The sequence below is a fragment of the Schistocerca gregaria genome, chromosome 9 (assembly GCF_023897955.1).
Source record: "Schistocerca gregaria isolate iqSchGreg1 chromosome 9, iqSchGreg1.2, whole genome shotgun sequence".
Classification (NCBI taxonomy): Eukaryota; Metazoa; Arthropoda; class Insecta; order Orthoptera; family Acrididae; genus Schistocerca; species Schistocerca gregaria.
The window spans coordinates 99,490,216-99,514,522 of record NC_064928.1 but is presented as its reverse complement, the minus strand read 5'-3'; the positions used below and the strand labels follow the sequence as shown (position 1 = coordinate 99,514,522).

The 24,307-nt window shown below is 44.4% G+C and overlaps 1 protein-coding gene and 2 non-coding genes across 4 annotated transcripts in view; all 3 read right to left on the bottom strand.

Annotated features, from left to right (window-relative positions):
* Positions 1 to 24,307, bottom strand: part of LOC126292243 (organic solute transporter alpha-like protein) — a 156,696-nt gene that overhangs the window by 8,772 nt on the left and 123,617 nt on the right. For both annotated transcript variants that reach the window (XM_049986139.1, XM_049986138.1), the window contains exon 5: positions 17,636 to 17,732. In XM_049986139.1, coding sequence (XP_049842096.1) covers positions 17,636 to 17,732 — 97 coding nt within the window. The remainder of the gene's footprint in view (positions 1 to 17,635; positions 17,733 to 24,307) is intronic.
* Positions 3,260 to 3,334, bottom strand: Trnas-uga (transfer RNA serine (anticodon UGA)). The gene has a single exon. It is a non-coding gene; the product is annotated as a tRNA-Ser (tRNA).
* On the bottom strand, positions 3,560 to 3,634 carry Trnas-gga (transfer RNA serine (anticodon GGA)). The gene has a single exon. It is a non-coding gene; the product is annotated as a tRNA-Ser (tRNA).

Sequence of the window (24,307 nt, the reverse complement as noted above, 5' to 3'; positions counted from 1 at the left end):
TCATTGGCACCAAGGCAGAAGCGACTCTCATCGCTGAAGACGACACGTCTCCATTCGTCCCTCCATTCACGCCTGTCGCGACACCACTGGAGGCGGGCTGCACGATGTTGGGGCGTGATCGGAAGACGGCCTAACGGTGTGCGGGACCGTAGCCCAGCTTCATGGAGACGGTTGCGAATGGTCCTCGCCGATACCCCAGGAGCAACAGTGTCCCTAATTTGCTGGGAAGTGGCGGTGCGGTCCCCTACGGCACTGCGTAGGATCCTACGGTCTTGGCGTGCATCCGTGCGTCGCTGCGGTCCGGTCCCAGGTCGACGGGCACGTGCACCTTCCGCCGACCACTGGCGACAACATCGATGTATTGTGGAGACCTCACGCCCCACGTGTTGAGCAATTCGGCGGTACGTCCACCCGGCCTCCCACATGCCCACTATACGCCCTCGCTCAAAGTCCGTCAACTGCACATACGGTTCACGTCCACGCTGTCGCGGCATGCTACCAGTGTTAAAGACTGCGATGGAGCTCCGTATGCCACGGCAAACTGGCTGACACTGACGGGGCGGTGCACAAATGGTGCGCAGCTAGCGCCATTCGACGGCCAACACCGCGGTTCCTGGTGTGTCCGCTGTGCCGTGCGTGTGATCATTGCTTGTACAGCCCTCTCGCCGTGTCCGGAGCAAGTATGGTGGGTCTGACACACCGGTGTCAATGTGTTCTTTTTTCCATTTCCAGGAGTGTATTAAACCAGGGATCTAGAAACGACAGAGATGCTTCGTCCCACCGTAGTCCTCAGTGGTACACAATCCCAAAACAGGCTATAGCAGTCCACCTACCCCATCGCTGCCCCACACCGAAACCAGGGTTATTGTGCGGTTCGGCCCCTAGTGGACCTCCGCTGGAACGTCTCATACCAGACGAGTCTAACTGCAAACGTTTGCGTGTTAGAGTAATTATGGTGTACACGTAAGTGGAGAAAGTGTTTGCGCAGCAATCGCTGAGATTGTGTAACTGGGGAGGGGAACCAGCTCGCATTCGCCGAGATAGATGGAAAACTGCTTTGAAAACCATCCACAGACTGGACGGCACACCGGACCTCTCGAGACTAACTCGCTGAGAGGATTCGTGCTAGGGACCGTACGCCTTCCCACTCGGGAAACAGCGTGTTAGACAGGGCAGCTAGCAAGGCGGGCACAATATTTGTGGTAGCACACACTAAAGAACAACACAAGCGCATAGAGAAGTTATGTGCTTTCTGACCAGTAACGAGACAACTGACCATCACAGGTTGTGTTCAAAATGACCACCATCACTGGCAATACACGCCTACGCTCTGGTATGGAACGACTGCGGCACACATGCTAGCCTATGAGTGGAGATGTCCGAGCTGTCCGAGCAGGCTACCGTAATACGTTGTTGCATATCACCTGGTGTAGTTCGTATGTCCTCGTAGACAGCGACTTTGAGCTTTCCCCAAAGAAAAATTCTACAGGCATCAAATCCGGGGAACGGGCTGGCCAAGGTTCAGGTGCTCTGCATCCAGTCCAACGATTGGGAAACAATTCGTGAAGACATGCTGCATTACTTAGAGCACAATGGCTGGACAGCCATTATGTTGTTGCTACAGGTTCTACAGACGAAGGAGGCTGCGATACTTCTGCGTGTTCAGTGTTCCGTCTATGAAAAACGGGCCTATGAGCTGCTGGTTCACTATCCCACACCACACATTTACACTCCATGGAAACTGACATTCCATCTGACGAAGCCAACGGGGATTGTCAACTTGGCGGTCTGTCTGGCCATGATTAGCAAATATGGCTTCGTCTGTAAACAAGATATGTGATACATCTGGAGCAATTTAACACGATTCTCATAATCGTTTCCATGCAGATCTTGATCGGTAGATTTGCGATAGGGGTGGAACCTATACCAGTGGAGAAAGCTTAGGACACGTATCTGACTCTTGTCACTATTTCGTGCGATTTCTCGGGAGCTAACGTGTCGATCAACTGCTACAGCGGCGAGGAAATTAAGTTCCACCTTTTCTGCCGTCAGTTGTTTGCTTCTGTTACACTAGTACTTTCACGTAGCAGGTTGATTAATTGCCGAGATGGTTGACGTCTATTGGAATATCTTGCAGTGAACACCGTACAAGAAAGAACTGCATTCTTCCTACACTCTCGATACAGCATGAGCATGTCGGCGTTTTCTGTGTTGGTAAATCCTATTGTCCACTCAAGACTGATTGGAATGTCACACATTAACTGACAAGCATATCGCGATGCGCTCAAGGAACTCTCAAGTATATTGTATACAAACATAACTTCGCTTCTAGCCACTAGGCAGATTGAATGGCACAAGCAAGTGTAGGTGCGGAAACTTTTCAAAATACGATATCTCGTATACGTTTCGCACTAGAATCCTGCAACAAGCATCAATAAATTTTCATTTGCCCTAATTTTAGCATATTAATGTTAATAGGCATTGTTTTACTTAAAGAGTGTATGTTGGCAAAATAATCACTTTCTAAGTATTATTACAACTGTTGGCTGGCTAACAATACGAGCCCCTAACTACCAATCCATTCTGTGAAAACCACACATCAATAGCATTTTCCATTTCGGGAATATCTGCGGCGCAAGCTTTAGGTGATTCGTCGTGCACAAAATTTTGAAAGAATACTGAAATCGAAATACGGTGCTTTGACTTTGAAGCAGCACAAGATCACTCTTCGACTTACATAACGGTAAGGACAATACAAATAGAACAAACTGCAGCCGTAATTCAACGTCATGAAAGACCATAAACTTTTCCAATACACAAACGGTTTTCGCCATTGCACTAAGGATCCTATTGCAGCACGGGAACTCTATAAGATGCTTCTTCGAGATGAGAGTTTACAGTTGGATAAAAAACTGTCTAATCATCTCATACATGAAACTTCCTGGCAGATTAAAACTGTGTACCCGACCGAGACTCGAACTCGGGACCTTTGCCTTTCACGGGCAAGTGCTCTACCAACTGAGCTACCGAAGCACTACTCACGACCGGTACTCACAGCTTTACTTATGCCAGTATCCGTCTCCTACCTTCCAAACTTTACAGAAGCTCTTCTGCGAAACATGCAGAACTAGCACTCCTGAAAGAAAGGATACTGTGGAGACATGGCTTAGCCACAGCCTGGGGGATGTTTCCAGAATAAGATTTTCACTCTGCAGAGGAGTGTGCGCTGATATGAAACTTCCTGGCAGATTAAAACTGTGTGCCCGACCGAGACTCGAACTCGGGACCTTTGCCTTTCACGGGCAAGTGCTCTACCAACTGAGCTACCGAAGCACGACTCACGACCGGTACTCACAGCTTTACTTATGCCAGTATCCGTCTCCTACCTTCCAAACTTTACAGAAGCTCTTCTGCGAAACATGCAGAACTAGCACTCCTGAAAGAAAGGATACTGTGGAGACATGGCTTAGCCACAGCCTGGGGGATGTTTCCAGAATGAGATTTTCACTTTGCAGCGGAGTGTGCGCTGATATGAAACTTCGTGGCAGATTAAAACTGTGTGCCCGACCGAGACTCGAACTCGGGACCTTTGCCTTTCCCGGGCAAGTGCTCTACCAACTGAGCTACCGAAGCACGACTCGCGGCCGGTACTCACAGCTTTACTTCTGCCAGTATCCGTCTCCTACCTTCCAAACTTTACAGAAGCTCTTCTGCGAAACATGCAGAACTAGCACTCCGCTGCAGAGTGAAAATCTCATTCTGGAATCATCTCATACATCTTGTACGTGCAGGGTAAATACAGGGTGTTACAAAAAGGTTGGGGCAAACTTTCCGGAAACATTCCTCACACACAAATAAAGAAAGGACGTTATGTGGACATGTGTCCAGAAACGCTTAATTTCTATGTTAGAGATAATTTTAGTTTCGTCAGTATGTACTGTACTTCCTCGATTCACCGCCAGTTGGCCCAATTGAAGGAAGGTAATTTTGATTTCGATGCTTGTGTTGACATGCGACTCATCGCTCTACAGTACTAGCATCAAGCACATCATTACGTAGCATCGATAGGTTAGTGTTCATCACGAACGTGGTTTTGCAGTCAGTGCAATGTTTACAAATGCGGAGTTGGCAGATGCCCATTTGATGTATGGATTACCACGGGCAATAGCCGTGGCGCGGTACGTTTGTATCGAGACAGATTTCCAGAACGAAGGTGTCCCGACAGGAAGACGTTCGAAGCAATTGATCGGCGTGTTAGGGAGCACGGAACATTCCAGCCTACGACTCGCGACTGGGGAAGACGTAGAACGACGAGGACACCTGCAATGGACGGGGCAATTCTTCGTGGAGTTTACGATAACCCTAATGTCAGCCTCAGAGAAGTTGCTGCTGTACAAGGTAACGTAGACCACGTCACTGTATGAAGAGTACCATGTACAGCGTGTGCAGGCACTATCAGCAGCTGATTGGCCTCCACGGGTACACTTCTGGCAATGGTTCATCCAACAATGTGTCAATCCTCATTTCAGTGCAAATGTTGTCTTTACGGATGAGGCTTCATTCCAACGTGATCAAATTTTAAATTTTTACCATCAACATGTGTGGGCTGACGAGAATCCGGACGCAATTGTGCAATCACGTCATCAACACTGATTTTCTGTGAACGTATGGGCAGGCATCGTTGGTGATGTCTCGATTGGGCCCCATGTTCTTCCACCTACGCTCAATGGAGCACGTTATCATGATTTCATATGGGATACTCTACCTGTGCTGCTAGAACATGTGCCTTTACAAGTACGACACAACATGTGGTTCATGCACGATGGAGCTGCTGCACATTTCAGTCGAAGTGTTCGTACGCTTCTCAACAACAGATTCGGTGACCGATGGATTGATAGAGGCGGACCAATTACATGGCCTCCACACTCTCCTTTTGACTTTCATGTGTGGGGGCATTTTAAAGCTCTTGTCTACGCAGCCCCGGTACCAAATGTAGAGACTCTTCGTGCTCGTATTGTGGACGGCTGTGATACAATACGCCATTCTCCAGGGCTGCATCAGCGCATCAGAGATTCCATGCGACGGAGGGTGGAAGCATGTATGCTCGCTAACGGACGACATTTTGAACATTTCCTGTAACAAAGTGTTTGAAGTCACACTGGTAGGTTCTGTTGCTGTGTCTTTCCATTCCGTGATTAATGTGATTTGAAGAGAAGTAGTAAAATGAGCTCTAACATGGAAAGTAAGCGTTTCCGGACACATGTCCACATAACATATTTCCTTTCTTTGTGTGTGAGGAATGTTTCCTGAAAGTTTGGTCGTACCTTTTTGTAACACTGTGTATAAGAGATCTTCATCCAAAATGGTTTCATCAAAACGCACACACCTCTAAAACTGATTTCTATTGTGAAAGAAACTATTTAACCAAAAAACCATTCATCAGGAGTTTCATGGACAGCTTTTTCCTGTCGTTTTCTGTAGTAAGTTGAATGACCGAAATATGCGTAAAATTGTCAGCATTTAGAAGTAATGAACTTCATTTTTTTAAATTTTCAGATAGATTTGCATGCGAAATTTATATTTTAAATGGGTTAATATGTATTTAATGAATTGTTGAGTGTTATATTCGTTTCACTCTCATCTGTTAATGGCTGGCTGCACCGGCTCAGAAGTTCTGTTTCTCGAGTAAGTGTTGATTGATTCTAGGCGTGAACCTTGGCGTCCGTATCAGTTGGTGGCTGATCAAAAACTAGTCATCTTTTTCGACTGTAAAGATCTTCAGGGCAATGATGTGCATGATGTCGTAAAGGTTTTGATAAAAATGATCTTGTTTCTTTTCACTTAGGATGATTCGACAATCTCTGAACATATTAATGTAGCTGTCCCCGTTTCTGATAGAAGGCATCTAATTCTAGCACGCAAGTTCTCTGCTCCTGTGACGGATTTATGTCTTTAATTAATTTAATTATTGTAACGAGCGTATTATGAGAGTAGGCTATTTGAAGGCAGCGACGCACTGAGGATCTACCCAAAACGCATTGTTCTTCGTACAATTTGTAATAATTAAATTTCAACTAACAATATAATTATCTACGATTAACATTTTTAGCAAGGGGCAATATAATATTCTTAAGATGTAGTAGCCTGTTGTTCGTTTAGCAACAGCCGCATGGTAGTGTTCGGTCAGAGGGCAGCTAGCCCTCTGTAATAGAAATAACTGAGTTAATGGATCAACAACAGGCTGAAACGGGTGTCTTTCGAAGTCCGCCCAGAGCAGATACAACGAACGAAATAGAACAAAATGAGATTAAAAAAAACTAATGAGTAGCGTCTCTGCCCTGTAATGAGTTTTTGATGCAGGGCTTCGCGTCTAAAGGCTCCCAACTTTCCCCCTAACATTCGCGTTTTTATTTAGTTCTGATACTTTATTATTAGTTTAATATAAGTGTATGCTATAATATTTGATGTTATGTAAATATAAGTTCACTAAGTTCACCTTCTTTTGAGGGGTGACTTCGTTCGATTGGCTTAGTTACATGACAGCTTGCGCTACTTGTATAAAGATATTTTGCTCCTTTTTCTTTTACACTCCGTAATATACATGTGGCAAAGATTCTGCTACTGGGTAGCAACAGTGATCACGTAGGACTGGCCTTGGGGTTTTACTAAAATGTGGGAACGATGGAATAATGTTTATCTTATGCAGAGAAGTATTCCAAATTTGTACCGCATTGTTTGTAATGGAACTGTGTCCTTATTGATTGGACATGGTACTTTCCTTTTCATGGACGATGGAGGAAATGTGCGTTTTAATAGAGCTAACGTGGGAATTTTATGCGCGCCCGATTCGTAAACAGTGTAATTTATGAACTAGAAACATCCCTCAGACTGCCGCTGGGGTGCGTTGCGATCGTGTATACCACTTTCGGGCCCACGTGCCGTGTGCACGAGTCGCATCGTTCCTGAGCGTTCAGCAGCACGGTGAACGTGGCACGCTCAACGCTCAACGTTCGGATGCACGGTCCGTGCGCCGACGGCTTAAGGATGCAAGATAGATCCAGCTACGAAATTCGAAGTCTACGAGCCGCGTTCAGTAAGTAATGAAACACATTTTTTTCCTTGTACATTTCGGTTGAAGAAGTGCAGCATTTGCCGTGGAACATCATGGAGTGTTCTCGCTTCAGCCCCTGTCGTCTCGTGAAGTTCAGATACATGCCGACAGTATATGTAGTCCTCAAAATGGGGTCTGTGACGGGGGTGCATTCCAAGCAGAGACCGGCCACTGCGTTTCTTTTGGTCAAAAACGAGACCATCGCAGATATTCATATGCGCTGGCGGAATGTCAATTTTGACCGGACACCGAAAAAAAGCCCGGTTAGTCGTTATATATAAAGAACTTCGAGGTGCATTCAAGTTCTAAGGCCTCAGATTTTTTTCTCCGGACTGGAAAGAGATAGAAACATGCGCATTGTTTTAAAATGAGGCCGTGTTCATTGTCAATACGTCCCAGAGATGGCAGCATCATACGGCAGATGGAATTTTACCGCCAGCGGCGAGAATGAGAACTGTTTTAAATACTTAAAATGGCGACGTTTTCCTTACTTGAACAGCGTGCAATCATTCGTTTTCTGAATTTGCGTGGTGTGAAACCAATTGAAATTCATCGACAGCTGATGGAGACATGTGATGATGGAGTGATAGATGTGTCGAAAGTGCGTTCGTGGATGCGACAGTTTAATGAAGGCAGAACATCATGTGACAACAAACCGAAACAACCTCGAGCTCGCTCAAGCCGGTCTGACGACATGATCGAGAAAGTGGAGAGAATTGTTTTGGGGGATCGCCGAATGACTGTTGAACAGATCGCCTCCAGAGTTGGCAATTCTGTGGGTTCTGTGCAAACAATCCTGCATGACCACCTGAAAATGCGAAAAGTGTCATCCAGGTGGGTGCCACGATTGCTGACAGACGACCACACGGCTGCCCGTGTGGCATGTTGCCAAGGAATGTTGACGCGCAATAACTGCATGAATGGGACTTTCTTTTCGTCGGTTGTGACAATGGATGAGACGTGGATGCCATTTTTCGATCCAGAAACAAAGCGCCAGTCAGCTCAACGGAAGCACACAGATTCACCGCCACCAAAAAAACTTCGGGTAACCGCCAGTGCTGAAAAAATGATGGTGTCTATGTTCTGGGACAGCGAGGGCGTAATCCTTACCAACTGCGTTCCAAAAGGCACTACAGTAACAGGTGCATCCTACGAAAATGTTTTGAAGAACAAATTCCTTCCTGCACTTCAACAAAAACGTCCAGGGAGGGCTGCCCATGTGCTGTTTCACCAAGACAACGCAACCCCACATCGAGCTAACGTTACGCAACAGTTTCTTCGCGATAACTTTTGATTCCTCATGCTCCCTACTCACCTGACCTGGCTCCTAGCGACTTTTGCCTTTTTCCAACAATGAAAGACACTCTCCGTGGCAGCACATTCACCAGCGGTGCTGCTATTGTCTCAGCGATTTTCCAGTGGTCGAAACAGACTCCTAAAGAAGCCTTCGCCACTGCCATGGAATCATGGCGTCAGCGTTGTGAAAAATGTGTACGTCTGCAGGGCGATTACGTCGAGAAGTAGCGCCAGTTTCATCGATTTCGGGTGAGTAGGTAATTAGAAAAAAATCGGAGGCCTTAGAACTTGAATGCACCTCGTAGCATACAGCCAACGAGCAGTGCTATAGCAATTGTAACACTGTAAATAAACAAGTCTAATGGCGGTACTGACTTTAAAGAAAAGGAGACTAAGTCGAGAAGTAAGGTGAGTTGTTTTCGAAACAAACATTTTTCTTGTTTTTTACCAGGCTTATGAAACAACCCTCGTACTGTATTTCATGCTACAGCTAGAAGGGCATAATATGTTCCCTAACTAAAAATACATATAGCAGCTATTGTGCATTAGTTCTACCTTAGACTGACACACACATGAGACACTGGAAAAAAGAAAGATTATTTGTGAATCGACTGATTACAATTGATACAGGTGGACTCCGTGATGACGTCACAAACTTTCAGGGATGACAGAGAAGAATTTCACACAAGGGACCATGATCCGGAAATGATCGAGTTGAAAGTTATAAGCGATAATCGTTCTGATAACTCTGGTAGTGGAATAACTATACCGGCACTTTTGCAGGTAGGCAGTCCTGCACCAGGCAACGGCCTTGGCTCAGTGGATACACCGATTCCCGTGAGATCACCGAAGTTGAGTACTGTCGGGAGTGGCTGGCACTTGGATGAGTGACCATCCAGCCACCTTTGCCGTTGTCATTTTTTGGGGTGCACTGAGCCTCGTGATGCCAATTGAGGAGCTACTCTACCGAATAGTAGCGACTCCGGTCAAAAAAAAAAAAAACATCATAACGAGCAGGAGAGCAGTGTGCTGACCACACGCCCCTCTTATCCGCCTCCTCAATTGAGGATGACACGGCGGTCGGATGGTCCCGATGGGCCACTTGTGGCCTGAAGATGGAGTGCAGTCCTGCAACATATTCCGCTTATTATTCGTCAACGGATACGGTTCTAACATGATGGGGGACTTTGGACTGAGGGTTCGAGAACATCTGTATCACACATTCCACGTAAAGTGAACAAGCAGGGGAGGTCCTGTTTCGTGCCCAACACGAGCACCTTGTCTCACCCCGCTTCATTTCTTTTTATGAGGCCATGCAAACAGTCTTGTGTACTACATCTTATTAGAAGTCAAGATCGCTTGCTGTGAAATACAGTATCCTGGTGGAATGACGAACTGATCGGCTGTCGGACCCTCTCCGTGTAATAGACACTGCTCATGCACGGTTGTTTACATGTTTGGGCGGATTTAGTGACATCTTTTAACGCCAGAAATGCATATCCTCCTATTTCCATCTATTGTACTATAATTTTTTTACTTTATTTTGTTACCTGAAGATATGACATTTATGAGTCTTTATATATTGTAATTATTTTACTATTATATATGTCGATGTATAATTGGTTTGTTTTGTAAATACTATTTGGGTTTTTACGCTGGGTCTTGCCTAGGGAAAACTATGCTATCGAACGGTTACATCGATAGGTCGTGTGGAGAAACAACGTGTTTAGGATCTTTGGTAGGGTTAACTCTGCCACGTGGAGTGCGGGCAGAGCTGAGTCTGGCTGGAGTAGGGCGGTGGAGCAGGTGTGTTGAGTGACGCTCCCGAGAGTTGCCACGCTTTCGGGGTTTGACAGCATGTAATTGTGCTCGACTTGCTATGATAGTTTCTGGCATGGTGTCGCGGACGGGAAACATTAGCTGGCACACATCGAGAGCCCGTTTCGCTTGGTCACCATGTCGAGAAGAAGGCATGCCAACATCCAGCTTCTGCAACAGCTACGGCCGACATAAGTGATCGTCGCCACCTCCTCTATCGACGACTTTAAACCTTCAATCAACCAACAAGGAAGACTGAAAGCACGTAGAGTTTTAGAGGTGTATGGCAGACCTCAGCTTTTCAAACTCTTCCATTAGCATCAGTAAAATACAGCAACTTAGCATGAACGTTTGTTGCTGATTGTCCCATTTGCATTACCCTTCATTTTCTTAAATGAAGTCAAGTGTCGTTGAAATTCAAACGCCAGAATTAAAGTAATATCGTTCGATTTCACTGCTTTAATTTCAAAGTTCAGTTAAAGTATTCATAGCTGGCTACAATATTTTGATTACAGAAGCACCTGTGACCTGTGACCTGTGACTGCAGCTCAGCTTGGTATGAACTAAATTTTGCTACTGTTAATTGCTCAGAATCATTTAATTCCAGTTAAAAGTTAAATCTCTTATTTCTAAATTGTGTAGATTCAAATAGCTTTTGGAATGATTGTTGAGGTAGCCCAAGACTAACCTAATTTTATTGAATTTCGTAGTGCTTCAGAAACCAAGTTCACTATTAATTTGTCACTAAATTAACTTTCAATTTTCCAGTTTTATTAATTCTTTTGCTAAATTAAGTCAGAGTGTAGCGAAATTTATTACTTGTGACAAAAATTCAGTTTTCACACAACACGTGTCAACCTTCAGTTGCCATGCTTTTAGTGCTAATTATATGTGCAATAACCTTTCTTTTTCACTTTAAATGCGAACATTTTTAGGTTAGGCTTCACTGTGACTGTTACTGACATTAAATGAAACAACAAGTTCACTGTTACCAGTGTGACCACTGAAGGCAGTGTCACAAGTTCTTCCAAAAATCGTAATACAACACACACACAAATGTAATACTTACTAATGTAATTCCACCCGATGATGGAGGTTTAAACCTTCGAAACGCGTCGTGGAAATAAATAAAACGGTGACTGGTAACAGTGAACTTTCTTTTTCAGCTATTATAGTAGTTGTCCATAGGACTGGCGACCGTAATTTTCCCCAAATCTCAAATATCTAATTAGCGCCAGTTAATTGTAAACGTAACGACCTGACATTTACTTTCTTTATTAACTTTACCCTTATTCATAATTAATTTCCACCAGTTTCATTTGCATTTTTTCTTTCATTTAGATGTAACCCTTTCCTCCCTCTTTACCGACAGATTAACTTCAGTGACGACTGCTTTTCCCAAATTTCCATTAGGTACACGAGGTTTAATTTTTACTGTTATTAAGGTCAATAAGTGAGTGGGAGGTTACAATCTCTGAACAGTCAAAGGGACTGTGTCTGTGATACGATATCCCCAGTCAACGTCTGTCTTCAGGGAACTAGAGTGATGCAAAACTTTTTTTTTTATGTATACATCTGAATCTACGTAGATACTCGAAAGCCACAGTGCGGTGCATGGTGGAGTGTACCCTGTACATACAGTAATCCTGTTTCACTCGCAAATAACGGCAGGGAACAGCGCCTGTCTATATGCCTCCGTATTACCTCCCCTTATCCTTATGGCCATTACATGCAGTGTACAACGGCGGCCGTAGAATCGTTCGGCAGTGAGCTTCAAATGTAGGTTCTCTAAATCTTCTCAACAGTTTCTCTCGAAACGAGCGTCGCCTTCCATCCATGGTTTGCAATTTGAGTTCCCGAACCGTCACCATGACACGTGTTGTTCGAATCTACTGGTAACAAATATAGCATGTGACGTCTGCGATTCTACCCTGTCACTAAGTATCGCCAAAATACCCGAAACGTACCGTGTTAACTCTTGTTGTTGTGGTCTTCGGTACTGAGACTGGTTTGATGCAGCTCTCCATGCTACTCTATCCTGTGCAAGCCTCTTCATCTCCCAGTACCTACATCCTTCTGAATCTGCTTTGTGTATTCCTCTCTTGGTCTCCCTCTACGATTTTTACTCTCCACGCTGCCCTCCAGTACTAAATTGGTGATCCCTTGATGCCTCAGAACATGTCCTACCAACCGATCCCTTCTTCTAGTCAAGTTGCGCCACAAACTCCTCTTCTCCCCAATTCTATTCAATACCTCCTCATTAGTTATGTGGTCTACCAATCTAATCTTCAGCATTCTTCTGTAGCACCACATTTTGAAAGCTTCTATTCTCTTCTTGTCTAAACTATTTATCGTCCGTGTTTCCATACTCCATACAAATATTTTCAGAAACGACTTCCTGACACCTAAATCAATACTCGATGTTAACAAATTTCTCTTCTCCAGAAAGGCTTTCCTTGCCATTGCCAGTCTACATTTTATATCCTCTCTACTTCGACCGTCATCAGTTATTTTGCTCCCCAAATAGCAAAACTCCTTTACTACTTTAAGTGTCTCATTTCCTAATATAATTCCCTCATCATCACCCGACTTAATTCGACTACATTCCATTATCCTCGTTTAGCTTTTGTTGATGTTTTTCTTATATCCTCCTTTCAAGACACTGTCCATTCCGTTCAACTGCTCTTCCAAGTCCTTTGCCGTCTCTGACAGAATTACAATGTCATCGGCGAACCTAAAAAGTTTTATTTCTTCTCCTTGGACTTTTAATACCTACTCCGAATTTTTCTTTTGTTTCCTTTAATGCTTGCTCAATATACAGATTGAATAGCATCGGGGAGAGGCTACAACCCTGTCTCACTCCCTTCCCAACTACTGCTTACCTTTCATGTCCCTCGACTCTTGTAACTGCCATCTGGTTTCTGTACAAATTGTAAATAGCCTTTCGCTCCCTGTATTTTACCCCTGCCACTTTCAGAATTTGAAAGAGAGTATTCCAGTCAACATTGGAAAAAGCTTTCTCTACAAATGCTAGAAACGTAGGTTTGCCTTTCCTCAATCTTTCTTCTAAGATAAGTTGTAGGGTCAGTATTGCCTCACGTATTCCAACATTTCTACGTAATCCAAACTGATCTTCCCCGAGGTCGGCTTCTAACAGTTTTTCCATTCGTCTGTAAAGAATTCGCGTTAGTATTTTGCAGCTGTGACTTATTGCAGTCAAAATCAGGTTGTATCTAAACAGACGTTTCTCCAAATTTTACTTCCCAACACATTATCTGACCGCGCATTTATCCCAGTTTAGCATAGAATAGCCATATTAAATAAGATTTAATGACACTGGCAAAAAATTGCTTCTAACACCAATAAACAAAAGAATACCAAAGTTGAGTGATGAACCCAAGAGAAACGTTATGTGAATGTCAGCAAAAAGGAAAAAATTACAAATTAAAATTGTTTGCAATAATTTTGAGTCTTTGAGAGGAGAGCGCTGCTTTTAAACCTTATCTTGTGTGTTGTGACGTTGGTCGCGATATCGACGGCAGCTGGATGGTCCTGGTGAAACGCTGAGATCTGCTCCCTAGTCGTGTGATTGCAGCTGATGATTTTTCCTCGTAATCGGGCGGGAGGTGGAATTCATTAAGCTGTAAATCTGATTACAGTGGCGTTTTGCAGGACACAGGCTGGTCGATGTAATTATTGTTACAGATGTCCGTATGTGCCCAGTTTTAATGTTTCTGGCGCACACAATTTAAGTTTACTTATGCCACACACAGTTTACAAAACTTTCCGACCGCGAATTCTGTAGAAAGTCAGTTCGTATTATGAGTGCCGCGATCGCGAGAACCGTCCTGGGCGGGAATGTACTCAAATGCAATAGACAGTTCGCAAAAGTTCAGAACGACTGTTACTGATTATAGGCGTCCGATAGTTCATCGAAACGCGAACAAATACATAAGTTTACAGTACTTGAGTGTACGAAAACACAGTCAAAGTACAAGCGCAGTTCAATTCACAGACACAGAGCTACATTACCGCCCATTCTCGGTTGCATTGTCATAGTTACTTCGTCTCACGGCACAGTCTCAATATTTACTTCGAACAGTTTCTGCACCCACTATTATCATATCAGGTCCCGGTATAAAACAGTCTTTGAAAACGTACATCGCTTGCCACTAAACTCAATCTTCACTAGCTCGTCACGAGTCCCACAGTAAAACATGTGCCTGCTTCTCTAGCTACCCAACAACACACCCGCTTTGTTGGATCGACTATCGATATTGCTCTCTCTCAATACTCTCGTCCACGGTTTGTACAACATAAAAGTAAATTGCATATGTCTTTACACAACTAGTTTCTACCAAACTTATTACAGTAAACGATATACAAAAAAATTTAAAGCTTTCCACAATCAATAAACTCTAAACATATTTATCTACTTACAAAAAAGAAATAATTTCCAGTTACATATTGCATCTAGAAAACAACTTTTATCTCTATATTACAGGACAAACGAAAAATGCGCTACAACATCAAAGATATACGAGTGCTGTCCAGAAAGTAAGTTACGATCGGTCGCGAAATGGAAACGACTATGAAAATCCGATAAAGCTTTGCAAATATGTGTTGGGCAGTGTCTCTAGTATGACTCTAGGTAGAATTATGTCGGTCTTTTCATTCCTGAGCTCTTAGTGAGCGCGTAAACATATAAAAAATAATGTCTCCCGCCAAGTACGAGGGCCTGGTGAGAATTTTCCCCTGAAGCTATGCAACCAACATTACATAACTGTCATGCGGTTTCAAGACAATTCTCAGCTTCATTCTGCAGGGGCAATGAAGATGTACCTGCATCGTTTCGATTGGAAATGTTTGGTTACCCACAATACAGCCCGTAATTGTCTCCCACTGAGTTTCATCTCTGCTCAAACAAACCGCTGGCTATGAAGACAACATTTTGGCACAGACAACGAGCTTTAGGCCAGCGTAGAGAATTGGCGGAAAGCACTGGCGGCTGCCTTCTATGATGAGGGTATTGGAAAGTTGGTACAACGCTACGACGAATGTCTGAGTCAGAACGGCGACTGCGTAGAGAAGTAGCTGAAAGGTGTAGCTAACTCTTACAAATGAAACATCTCTGATTTTCACTGTGATTTTCATTTCGCGATCAATCGTAACTTACTTTCTGCCCTCGTATGGACGGAAAAAAGGAAAAAAACAACAAGATTAATATATATCTATCGCAAATGACTATGTCTTCACAAGCAGCCTGCCTCTAAACTGTTTCAACGAATTTATTTAATCCGACCTGGTACCGATCCCAAACCCTCGATCAGTACTCAAGAATAGGTCGCAGCAGCGCCCTGTGTCCGGACGCTTCTCCAGGTGGACCACTCTTTCCTAAAATCTTCCCAATAAACCGAAGTCGACCATTCACCTTCCCTACCACAGTTCTCACATGAAATTACGATTCTCAAGGCCCACACCTCTCCAACTCCTGGAATGGTGTGGGGATATGACAATAGGGCTGATTTGGTGATTGTTGAAGGGAGGCTGAATGCTCGCCTTTACGTGGCAAGAACGTTAAACGCTGTTGCGATACCTTTCATGGCCAGGGTACCTAACGTCATATTCACCAGGATAACGCAACACCCCGCTGCAGTTAAAAAAACAGTTGCCGTGAGGAATTTCAAGGTCCTTGATTGGCCTGTCCGGTCTATCACTATATAGACTACTGGCCATTACAACTGCTACACCAAGAAGAAATGCAGATGATAAACGGGTGTTCATTGGACAGATATATCATACTAGAACTGACGTGTGATTATATTTTCACGAATTTGGGTGCATAGATCCTGAGAAATCAGTACCAAGAACAACCACTTCTGGCCGTAGTAATGGCCTTGATACGCCTGGGCATTGAGTCAAACAGAGCTTGCATGGGTTGTACAGGTATGCAGCTTCATCACGACACCACAGTTCATCTAGAGTAGTGACTCGCGTATTGTGACGAGCCAGTTGCTCGGCCACCATTAACCAGAAGCTTTCAGTTGGTGAGAGATCTGGAGAATGTGCTGGCCAGGGTAGCAGTCGAACATTTTATGTATGCAGAAAGGCCCCTAAAGGACCTGTAACATGCAGTCGTGCATCATCCTGCTAAAATGTAGGGTTTCGCAGGGATCGAATGAAGGGTGGATCCACGGGTCGCAACACATCTGAAATGTAACGTCCACTGTTCAAAGTGTCGTCAACGCGAACAAGAGGTGGCCGAGACTTGTAACCAATGGCACGCCATACCAGCATGCCGGGTGATAAGCCACTATGGCGATGACGAATCCACGCTTCCAATGTGCGTTCACCGCGATGTCGCCAAACACGTATGCGACCATAATGATGCTGTAAACAGAACCTCGATTCATCCGAAAAAATGATATTTTGCCATTCGTGCACCATCGCAGGCGCTCCTGTCTGATGCAGCGTCAAAGGTAACCGCAGCCATAGTCTCCGAGCTGATAGTCCATCCTCCTGCAAACGTCGTCGAACTGTTCGTGCAGATGGTTGTTGTCTTGCAAACGTCCCCATCTGTTGACTCAGGGATCGAGACGTGGCTGCACGATCCGTTACAGCCATTCGGATAAGATGTCTTTCATCTCGATACGAGGCCGTTGGGATCCAGCAAGACGTTCCGTATTACCCTCCTGAACTCACCGATTCCATATTCTGATAACAGTCATTGGATCTCGACCAATGCGAGCAGGAATGTCGCGGTATGACAAACCGCAATCGCGATAGGCTACAATCCGACCTTTATCAAAGTCGGAGACGTGATGGTACGCATTTCTCCTCCTTACACGAGGTATCACAACAACGTTTCACCAGGCAACGCCGGTCAACTGCTGTTTGTGTATGAGAAATCGGCTGGAAACTTTCCTCATGTCAGCTCGTTGTAGGTGTCGCCACCGGCCCCAACCTTGTGTGAATGCTCCGAAAAGCTAACCATTTGCATATCACAGCATCTTCTTCCTGTCGGTTAAATTTCGCGTCTGTAGCATGTCATCTTCGTGGTGCAGCAATTTTAATGGCCAGTAGTGTAGTAAATCTGGCAGGAGATTGGAACACATATATAGCAGCAGCCTTCACGAACTGAGACAGCGAGGCTTTCAGCTACGGCAAGAAATATGACAATCGGAGGCTGTCTTCTTCGATCCCTAAACGACTGGAATAGTGCCTTTATGATTCACACGCTTGATTTTGGACACTATTCCCAAATCGAATGTAATTTTAATCATTTGATAGCAGTTATACAAAGAACATCTCCAGAAAGTTTGATGAATATCGGACCGGTGCATCGTGGTGTAACACTCATTTCCATCAGTGTGCTTGAACTCTCAGTAGGTATTGAAGAGCTGTGCTCACCTTGTCCTCAGCAACCATGACGAAACTGATGACGTACAACAGCCACTGCACCAGGGGCAGCTGGAATACCAGCAGACGTAGTCGTGAAACACTTTTCCTGAAACAGAATGACGATCAGGTGACATTTGCTGTTCTCCATCGGTCAGCAGCAAACAAGTTGAGTAGCGTTCAAAAGTTTTCGATCACCTATCATAACTACGGATTTTTGTTTAAAGCAGGGATTTCGTTTTGAACATTCCATCACACCTCCATTCTGATAACAAACCAAGCATAAACATATAAAGACTAAGCGCAACTGTTGTGTATTTCAAAAATCGCTATATGTGTTTGAATTCCTAAAGGACCAAACTGCTGAGGTCATAGGTCCCTAGTCTTACACACTACATAAACTAACTTATGTTAAGAACAACACCCACTCCCATGCCCCAGAGAGGACTCAAATCCCGGCGCCTTAAACCGATCGGCCACCTCGCGCGGCTGTTATGTACCGGGTGATAAGTGTCGGACGTTCCATGCGGCTTTTCGTGGATGATGCTGTAGTATACAGAGAAGTTGCTGCATTAGAAAATTGCAGCGAAATGCAGGAAGATCTGCAGCGGATAGGCACTTGGTGTAGGGAGTGGCAACTGACCCTTAGCATAGACAAATGTAATGTATTGCGAATACATAGAAAAAAGAATCCTTTATTGTATGATTATGTGATAGCGGAACAAACACTTGTAGCAGTTACTTCTGTAAAATATCTGGGAGTATGCGAGCGGAACGAACTGAAATGGAATGATCATATAAAATTAATTGTTGGTAAGGCAGGTGCTAGGTTGAGATTCATTGGGAGAGTCCTTAGAAAATGTAGTCCATCAACAAAGGCGGTGGCTTACAAAACACTCGTTCGACCTATACTTGAGTATTGCTCATCAATGTGGGATCTGTACCAGGTCGGATTGACGGAGGAGATAGAGAAGATCCAAAGAAGAGCGGCGCGTTTCGTCACAGGGTTATTTGGTAAGCGTGATAGCGTTACGGAGATGTTTAGCAGACTCAAGTGGCAGATTCTGCAAGAGAGCCGCTCTGCATCGCGGTGTAGCTTTCTGTCCAAGTTTCGAGAGGATGCGTTTCTGGATGAGGTATCGAATATATTGCATCCCCTACTTATACCTCCCGAGGAGATCACGAATGTAAAATTAGAGAGATTCGAGCGCGCACGGAGGCTTTCCAGCAGTCGTTCTTCTCGCGAACCATGCGCGACTGGAAGAGGAAAGGGAGGTAATGACAGTGGTACGTAAAGTGCCCTCGGCCACACACCGTTGGATGGCTTACGGAGTATAAATGTAGATGTAGATGTAGACGAAAGTCAGTATAAATTTGAAAACTGAATAAATCACGGAATAATGTACATAGAGAGGTACAAATTGACAAACATGCTTGGAATGACCTGGGGTTTTATTAGAACCAAAAAAATACAAACGTTCAAAAAATTTCCGACAGATGACGCTTCATCTGATCAGAACGGCAATAATTAGCATAACAAAGTAAGACAAAGCAAATATTATGTTCTTTACAGGAAATGCTCAATATGGCCACCATCATTCCTTAACAATAGCTGTAGTCGAGGAATAATGTTGTGAACAGCACTGTAAAGCATGTGCGGAGTTATGGTGAGGCATTGTCGTCGGATGTTGTCTTTCAGCATCCCTAGAGATGTCGGTGGATCACGCTACGCTTGCGACTCCAGGTAACCGCAAAGCCGATAATCGCACGGACTGACGTCTGGGGACCTGGGAGGTCAAGCATGACGAAAGTGGCGGCTGAGCACACGATCATCACCAAACGACGGGCGCAAGAGATCTGTCGGACATTTAGTCAATTTTTTTTGTCTAATAAAACCACATGTCATTCCAAGCATCCGTGTGTGTCAAGTTTTACCTCTCTCTCTACATTATTCCGGGGTTTATTAAGTTTTCAAATTTATACTGACTTTTTGATCACCCAGTATTTGACTGGTTGTTTGCGTAAAGCAATGCTGAATAGGATCCATTCGAATAGGTCGTAGTCCTTCAGCTATATGTGTAGCAACCAGTTTGCATTAGTTTACGGTAGATTGTGTTTGTACACCTGGTCAGGTACTACATACCATGTTACCTCCTAATGGGACAGTAGCAGGAGACTGGAATTGAAGAACATGCTGTAATTGTAGCTCTGCATCAGCAAGGCTATTCTCGTAGGACAATATTTGGCGTAGTCCAGTCTACAGTGGTGTATTCATTGCAGTGGTTCAAGCAAACTGGTGCCAAAGCATGTGTGTCGCCATCTGCAAGAGCCCAAGTAACATCTTACAAGGCAAATCAGTTCATGTATGTAAAGAGTAATTGCCGGAGGAGTTGTACTATATCTGAAATTGGCGAGGAAGTAAATAGTGCGCGGGCAGTCTCAATCTATGTCTCAGCAGTTTAACGCCGTCTTCGCGAGAGTGGTTTAAAGGACCACATAGCGGACAAAAACCCTTATTGTGCAAACAAACTAAGGTGAAATGATTGCAGTGGGAACACCAACATAAAAGGTGGAGTGTGGTCCAAGGTACTATTCACTGGCGAATATAAGTCTGAAGTATTTGGAAGCCATTGTCGAATGATTGTTCGTCGACTTCGTGGGGAATGTATGGAGTGTCAGGGTGTGAGACCAACGATTAAGAACGGTGGAGGGTCGGTTACGGTGTGTGAATGTTTTGTGGGTGATAAAGTGGATGATCTAGTGAGAATTGATGGAACGTGAAAGAAGGAAACATATCACATAGTACCGATCAATAATGCACTCCCATTTGAGGAGAGAGTTACTGGGATTGGATTTTTCCTGCGGCATGACAATGATCCCAAACATGCTTGTAAATTGTGCAGAGGATATGTAAATAGAAAAGATAAAGGAGTGGAACTGAAGAATATGATCCAGGCAAGTCAGTCATCTGATTTAAATGCCATTAAACTCTTACAGGATTAACTTGACAGAGGCCAGGAAACTAAGGTCATCTAATGTTGAAGATCTACGGAATAATTTCCGACGTGTTTGACTGTAATATCTGTACAAACACTGATGTTCTTGATTTGGTTTCCAGTGCTACTCTGTCCTGCGCGAGCTGCTTCATCTGCCTGTACCTACTGCAACCTATACACTTCTGAATCTGTTTACTGCAGTCGTCTCTTGGTTTCCCTCTGAGATATTTTCCTCCCCCCTCCCCCCACCCACACCCACACAGGCTTCCCTCCACTACTAAACTGGTGATCCCTTGATGTCTCAGAATGTGTCCTACCAACCGATCCCTTCTTCTAGTCAGGTTGTTCCACAAATTTGTCTTCCCCCAATTCAGTACCTCCTCACTAGTTATGTGATCGACCCATCTAATTTTCAGCATTCTTCTGCAGCGCCTCATTTCAAAAGGTTCTATTCTCTTTTTGTCTAAACTGTTTATCCCCCTTTCTCAGTGGCATACATGACTACACTCCCTACAGATACTTTCAAGAAAGAGTTCCTAACAAATCTATACTCGACGTTAAAAAATTTCTCTTCTTCAGAAACACTTTTCTTCCATGGTCCACATAACGTTCTACGAAATGGCCTCTTACCTACGCATATTGTACTCGTTATTTTTCTTCTTTTTCTTCTTCATCTTCTTCTTCTCCTCGTCCTCCTCCTTCTTGTTTCATCGTGCTCTAGGTCATAGACCCGTTCCGATTTCTGAGTATCCAACTATGTTTTTCTTGGTCCTCTTATGGATGATGTACCTAAAAGACTGAAATAAGGGTTGAAACTTCCTGGCAGATTAAAACTGTGTGCCGGACCGAGACTCGAACTCGGGACCTTTGCCTATCGCGGGCAAGTGCTCTACCAACTTTTTTTTAATCTCATATTGTTCGCTTTGGTTCGTTGTATCTGCTCGGGGCGGACGTCGTAAGACATCCGTGTAAGTTCGTTGTTGATCGATTAACTCAGTTTTTTTTTATTACAGAGGGCAGCTAGTCCTCTGACCGAAGACGCTGAGCTACCGTGCCGGCTGCCAACTGAGCTGCCCAAGCACGACTCACGCCCCGTCCTCACAGCTTTACTTTTGCCAGTACCTCATCCCCTAGCTTCCAAACTTTACAGAAGCTCTCCTGTGAACCATGCAGAACTAGCACTCCTGAAAGAAAGGATATTGCGGAGACATGGCTTAGCCACAGCCTGGGGGATGTTTCCAGAATGAGATTTTCACTCTGCAGCGGTGTGTGCGCTGAAATGAAACTTCCTTCTAAGCCATGTCTCTGCAATATACTTTCTTTCAGGAGTATTAGTCCTGCATGGTTCGCAGGAGAGCTTCTGTTAAGTTCGGAAGGTAGGAGACGAGGTACTGGCGGAAGTAAAGCTGTGAGGACGGGGCGTGAGTCGTGCTTCGGTAGCTCAGTAGGTAGAGCACTTGCCCGCGAAAGACAAAGGTCTCGAGTTCGAGTCTCGGTCCGGCATACTGTTCTAATCTGTCAGGAAGTTTCATATCAGCGCACCCTCCGCTACAGAGTGAAAATTTCATTCTGAAATAAGAGTTATTGTGGTAGTTTTCGATCTGGCACTCTTTGAAGATGTTCTAGCCAGCTTTGTCGATTAGACTGCAGCTGCTCATTTTTAATACGTCGTTTCTTTGTTTGTCTAATCTTGTACAGCCCTTAACTCCTCCGAACAATTTCATTTCCGCCACTTGAATTCTACTTCCTTGCCTTTTTGGTTTAACTTTTAAATGCAGTCTTCCGCTTTTTTATGGTGAATACTTTATCGTACTACGAAAATCACGTTACGCTTTGCCACCTTATTATTTTGTTTGTTTTTATATTACGCTGTTTTATGATGCATACTCTGTCCTTTCGAAATATATCTCAATTAACATAGTGCCGGAAAATATATGACGCTCTCAAGAACTGTTCAATGGCTTCTGAGTATAATATGTGCATAGCGGACGGTTGTAGAGATAGCAACTCATTTCAAAATGATGGAGCACAAAAATCAGTCTCCCTTTTCTTTCAGATTCTATTAAAACAAATCTAGATTTCGGCGAGTGCTTACTCATTATCAGTGCACTATTTCATAGTTTCAATACTTGTCCTGGTACATCAGTCCCTCGTTGTCCGGGCTTCTGTCACAGTTCATTTTCGAACTAGCTACTAACAAAAATATTGTACCGTTACCGATTACACAAATCACTGCCAGTTGAAGTTCACTGGCACCGTAGACTGCAGTGACGGACCATAGACTAGACAGCCTTCTGGGTTCTACATCTACATCTATACTCCGCAAGCCACCCAACGGTGTGTGGCAAAGGGCATTTTACGTGCCACTGTCATTATCTCCCTTTCCTGTTTCGGTCCCGTATGGTTTGCGGGAAGAACGACTGCCGGAAAGCTTCCGTGCGCGCTCGAATCTCTCTAATTTTATATTCGTGATCTCCTCGGGAGGTATAAGTAAGAGGAAGCAATAAATTCGATACCTCATTCAGAAACGCACCCTCTCGAAACCTGGACAGCAAGCTACACCGCGATGCAGAGCGCCTCTCTTGCAGAGTCTGCCACTTGAGTTTGCTAAACATCTCCGTAACGCTATCACGCTTACCAAATAACCCTGTGACGAAACGCGCCGCTCTTCTTTGGATCTTCTCTATCTCCTCCGTCAACCCGACCTGGTACGGATCCCACACTGATGAGCAATACTCAAGTATAGGTCGAACGAGTGTTTTGTAAGCCACCTGCTTTGTTGATGGACTACATTTTCTAAGGACTCTCCCAATCAATCTCAACCTAGCACCTGCCTTACCAACAATTAATTTTATATGATCATTCCATTTCAGTTCGTTCCGCACGCATACTCCCAGATATTTTACAGAAGTGACTGCTACAAGTGTTTGTTCCGCTATCACATAATCATACAATAAAGGATCCTTCTATCTATGTATTCGCAATACATTACATTTGTCTATGTTAAGGGTCAGTTGCCACTACTTGCAGCAAGTGCCTATCCGCTGCAGTTCTTCCGACACTATCTACTACGTCATTTATATGTATTTGTTATGACGGGCGGCAGGAAGACAGTAATGATGATGGTGGTTGGTTTGTGAGGCGCTCAACTGCGCGGTCATCAGCGCCCGTACAGACTACCAATTTTGATACAGTCCAATACTTACTCAATCCAATTTAGCCACTGTCAAGAATGCTGATGATGATGAAACTATGAGGAACAACCATCCCCGGGCAAAAGAAGGGGCAGCAATGCTAGTCACTAGACCACGAGAGGCAGACAGTGTTGGCAAGCTAGAGAATCCCAGCAACCCACGTTTGTCGCCTCGATGCACTGCTGCTGCCTGCTGAATCCATTGTTGCCACATAGTTTCACGGGACTGGAAGGAGAAGGCCCAGGTCATAGCAATATACAAAAAGCGTAAAAAATCGGATGCACATAATTACCGAGCAATTTCACTGACATCGATTTGTTGTAGAATCATGGAGCGTATTTTGTGCTCAGACGTAATGACTTTTCCAGACAACCGCAGAAACCAGAACGGTTTTAGGAAGTAGCGGTCATGCAAGACACGGCTGGCCCTCTTTGTGCATGATATACAACAGGCTCTAGATTCCGGCTCCCAGGTTGATGCCATATTTCTCGACT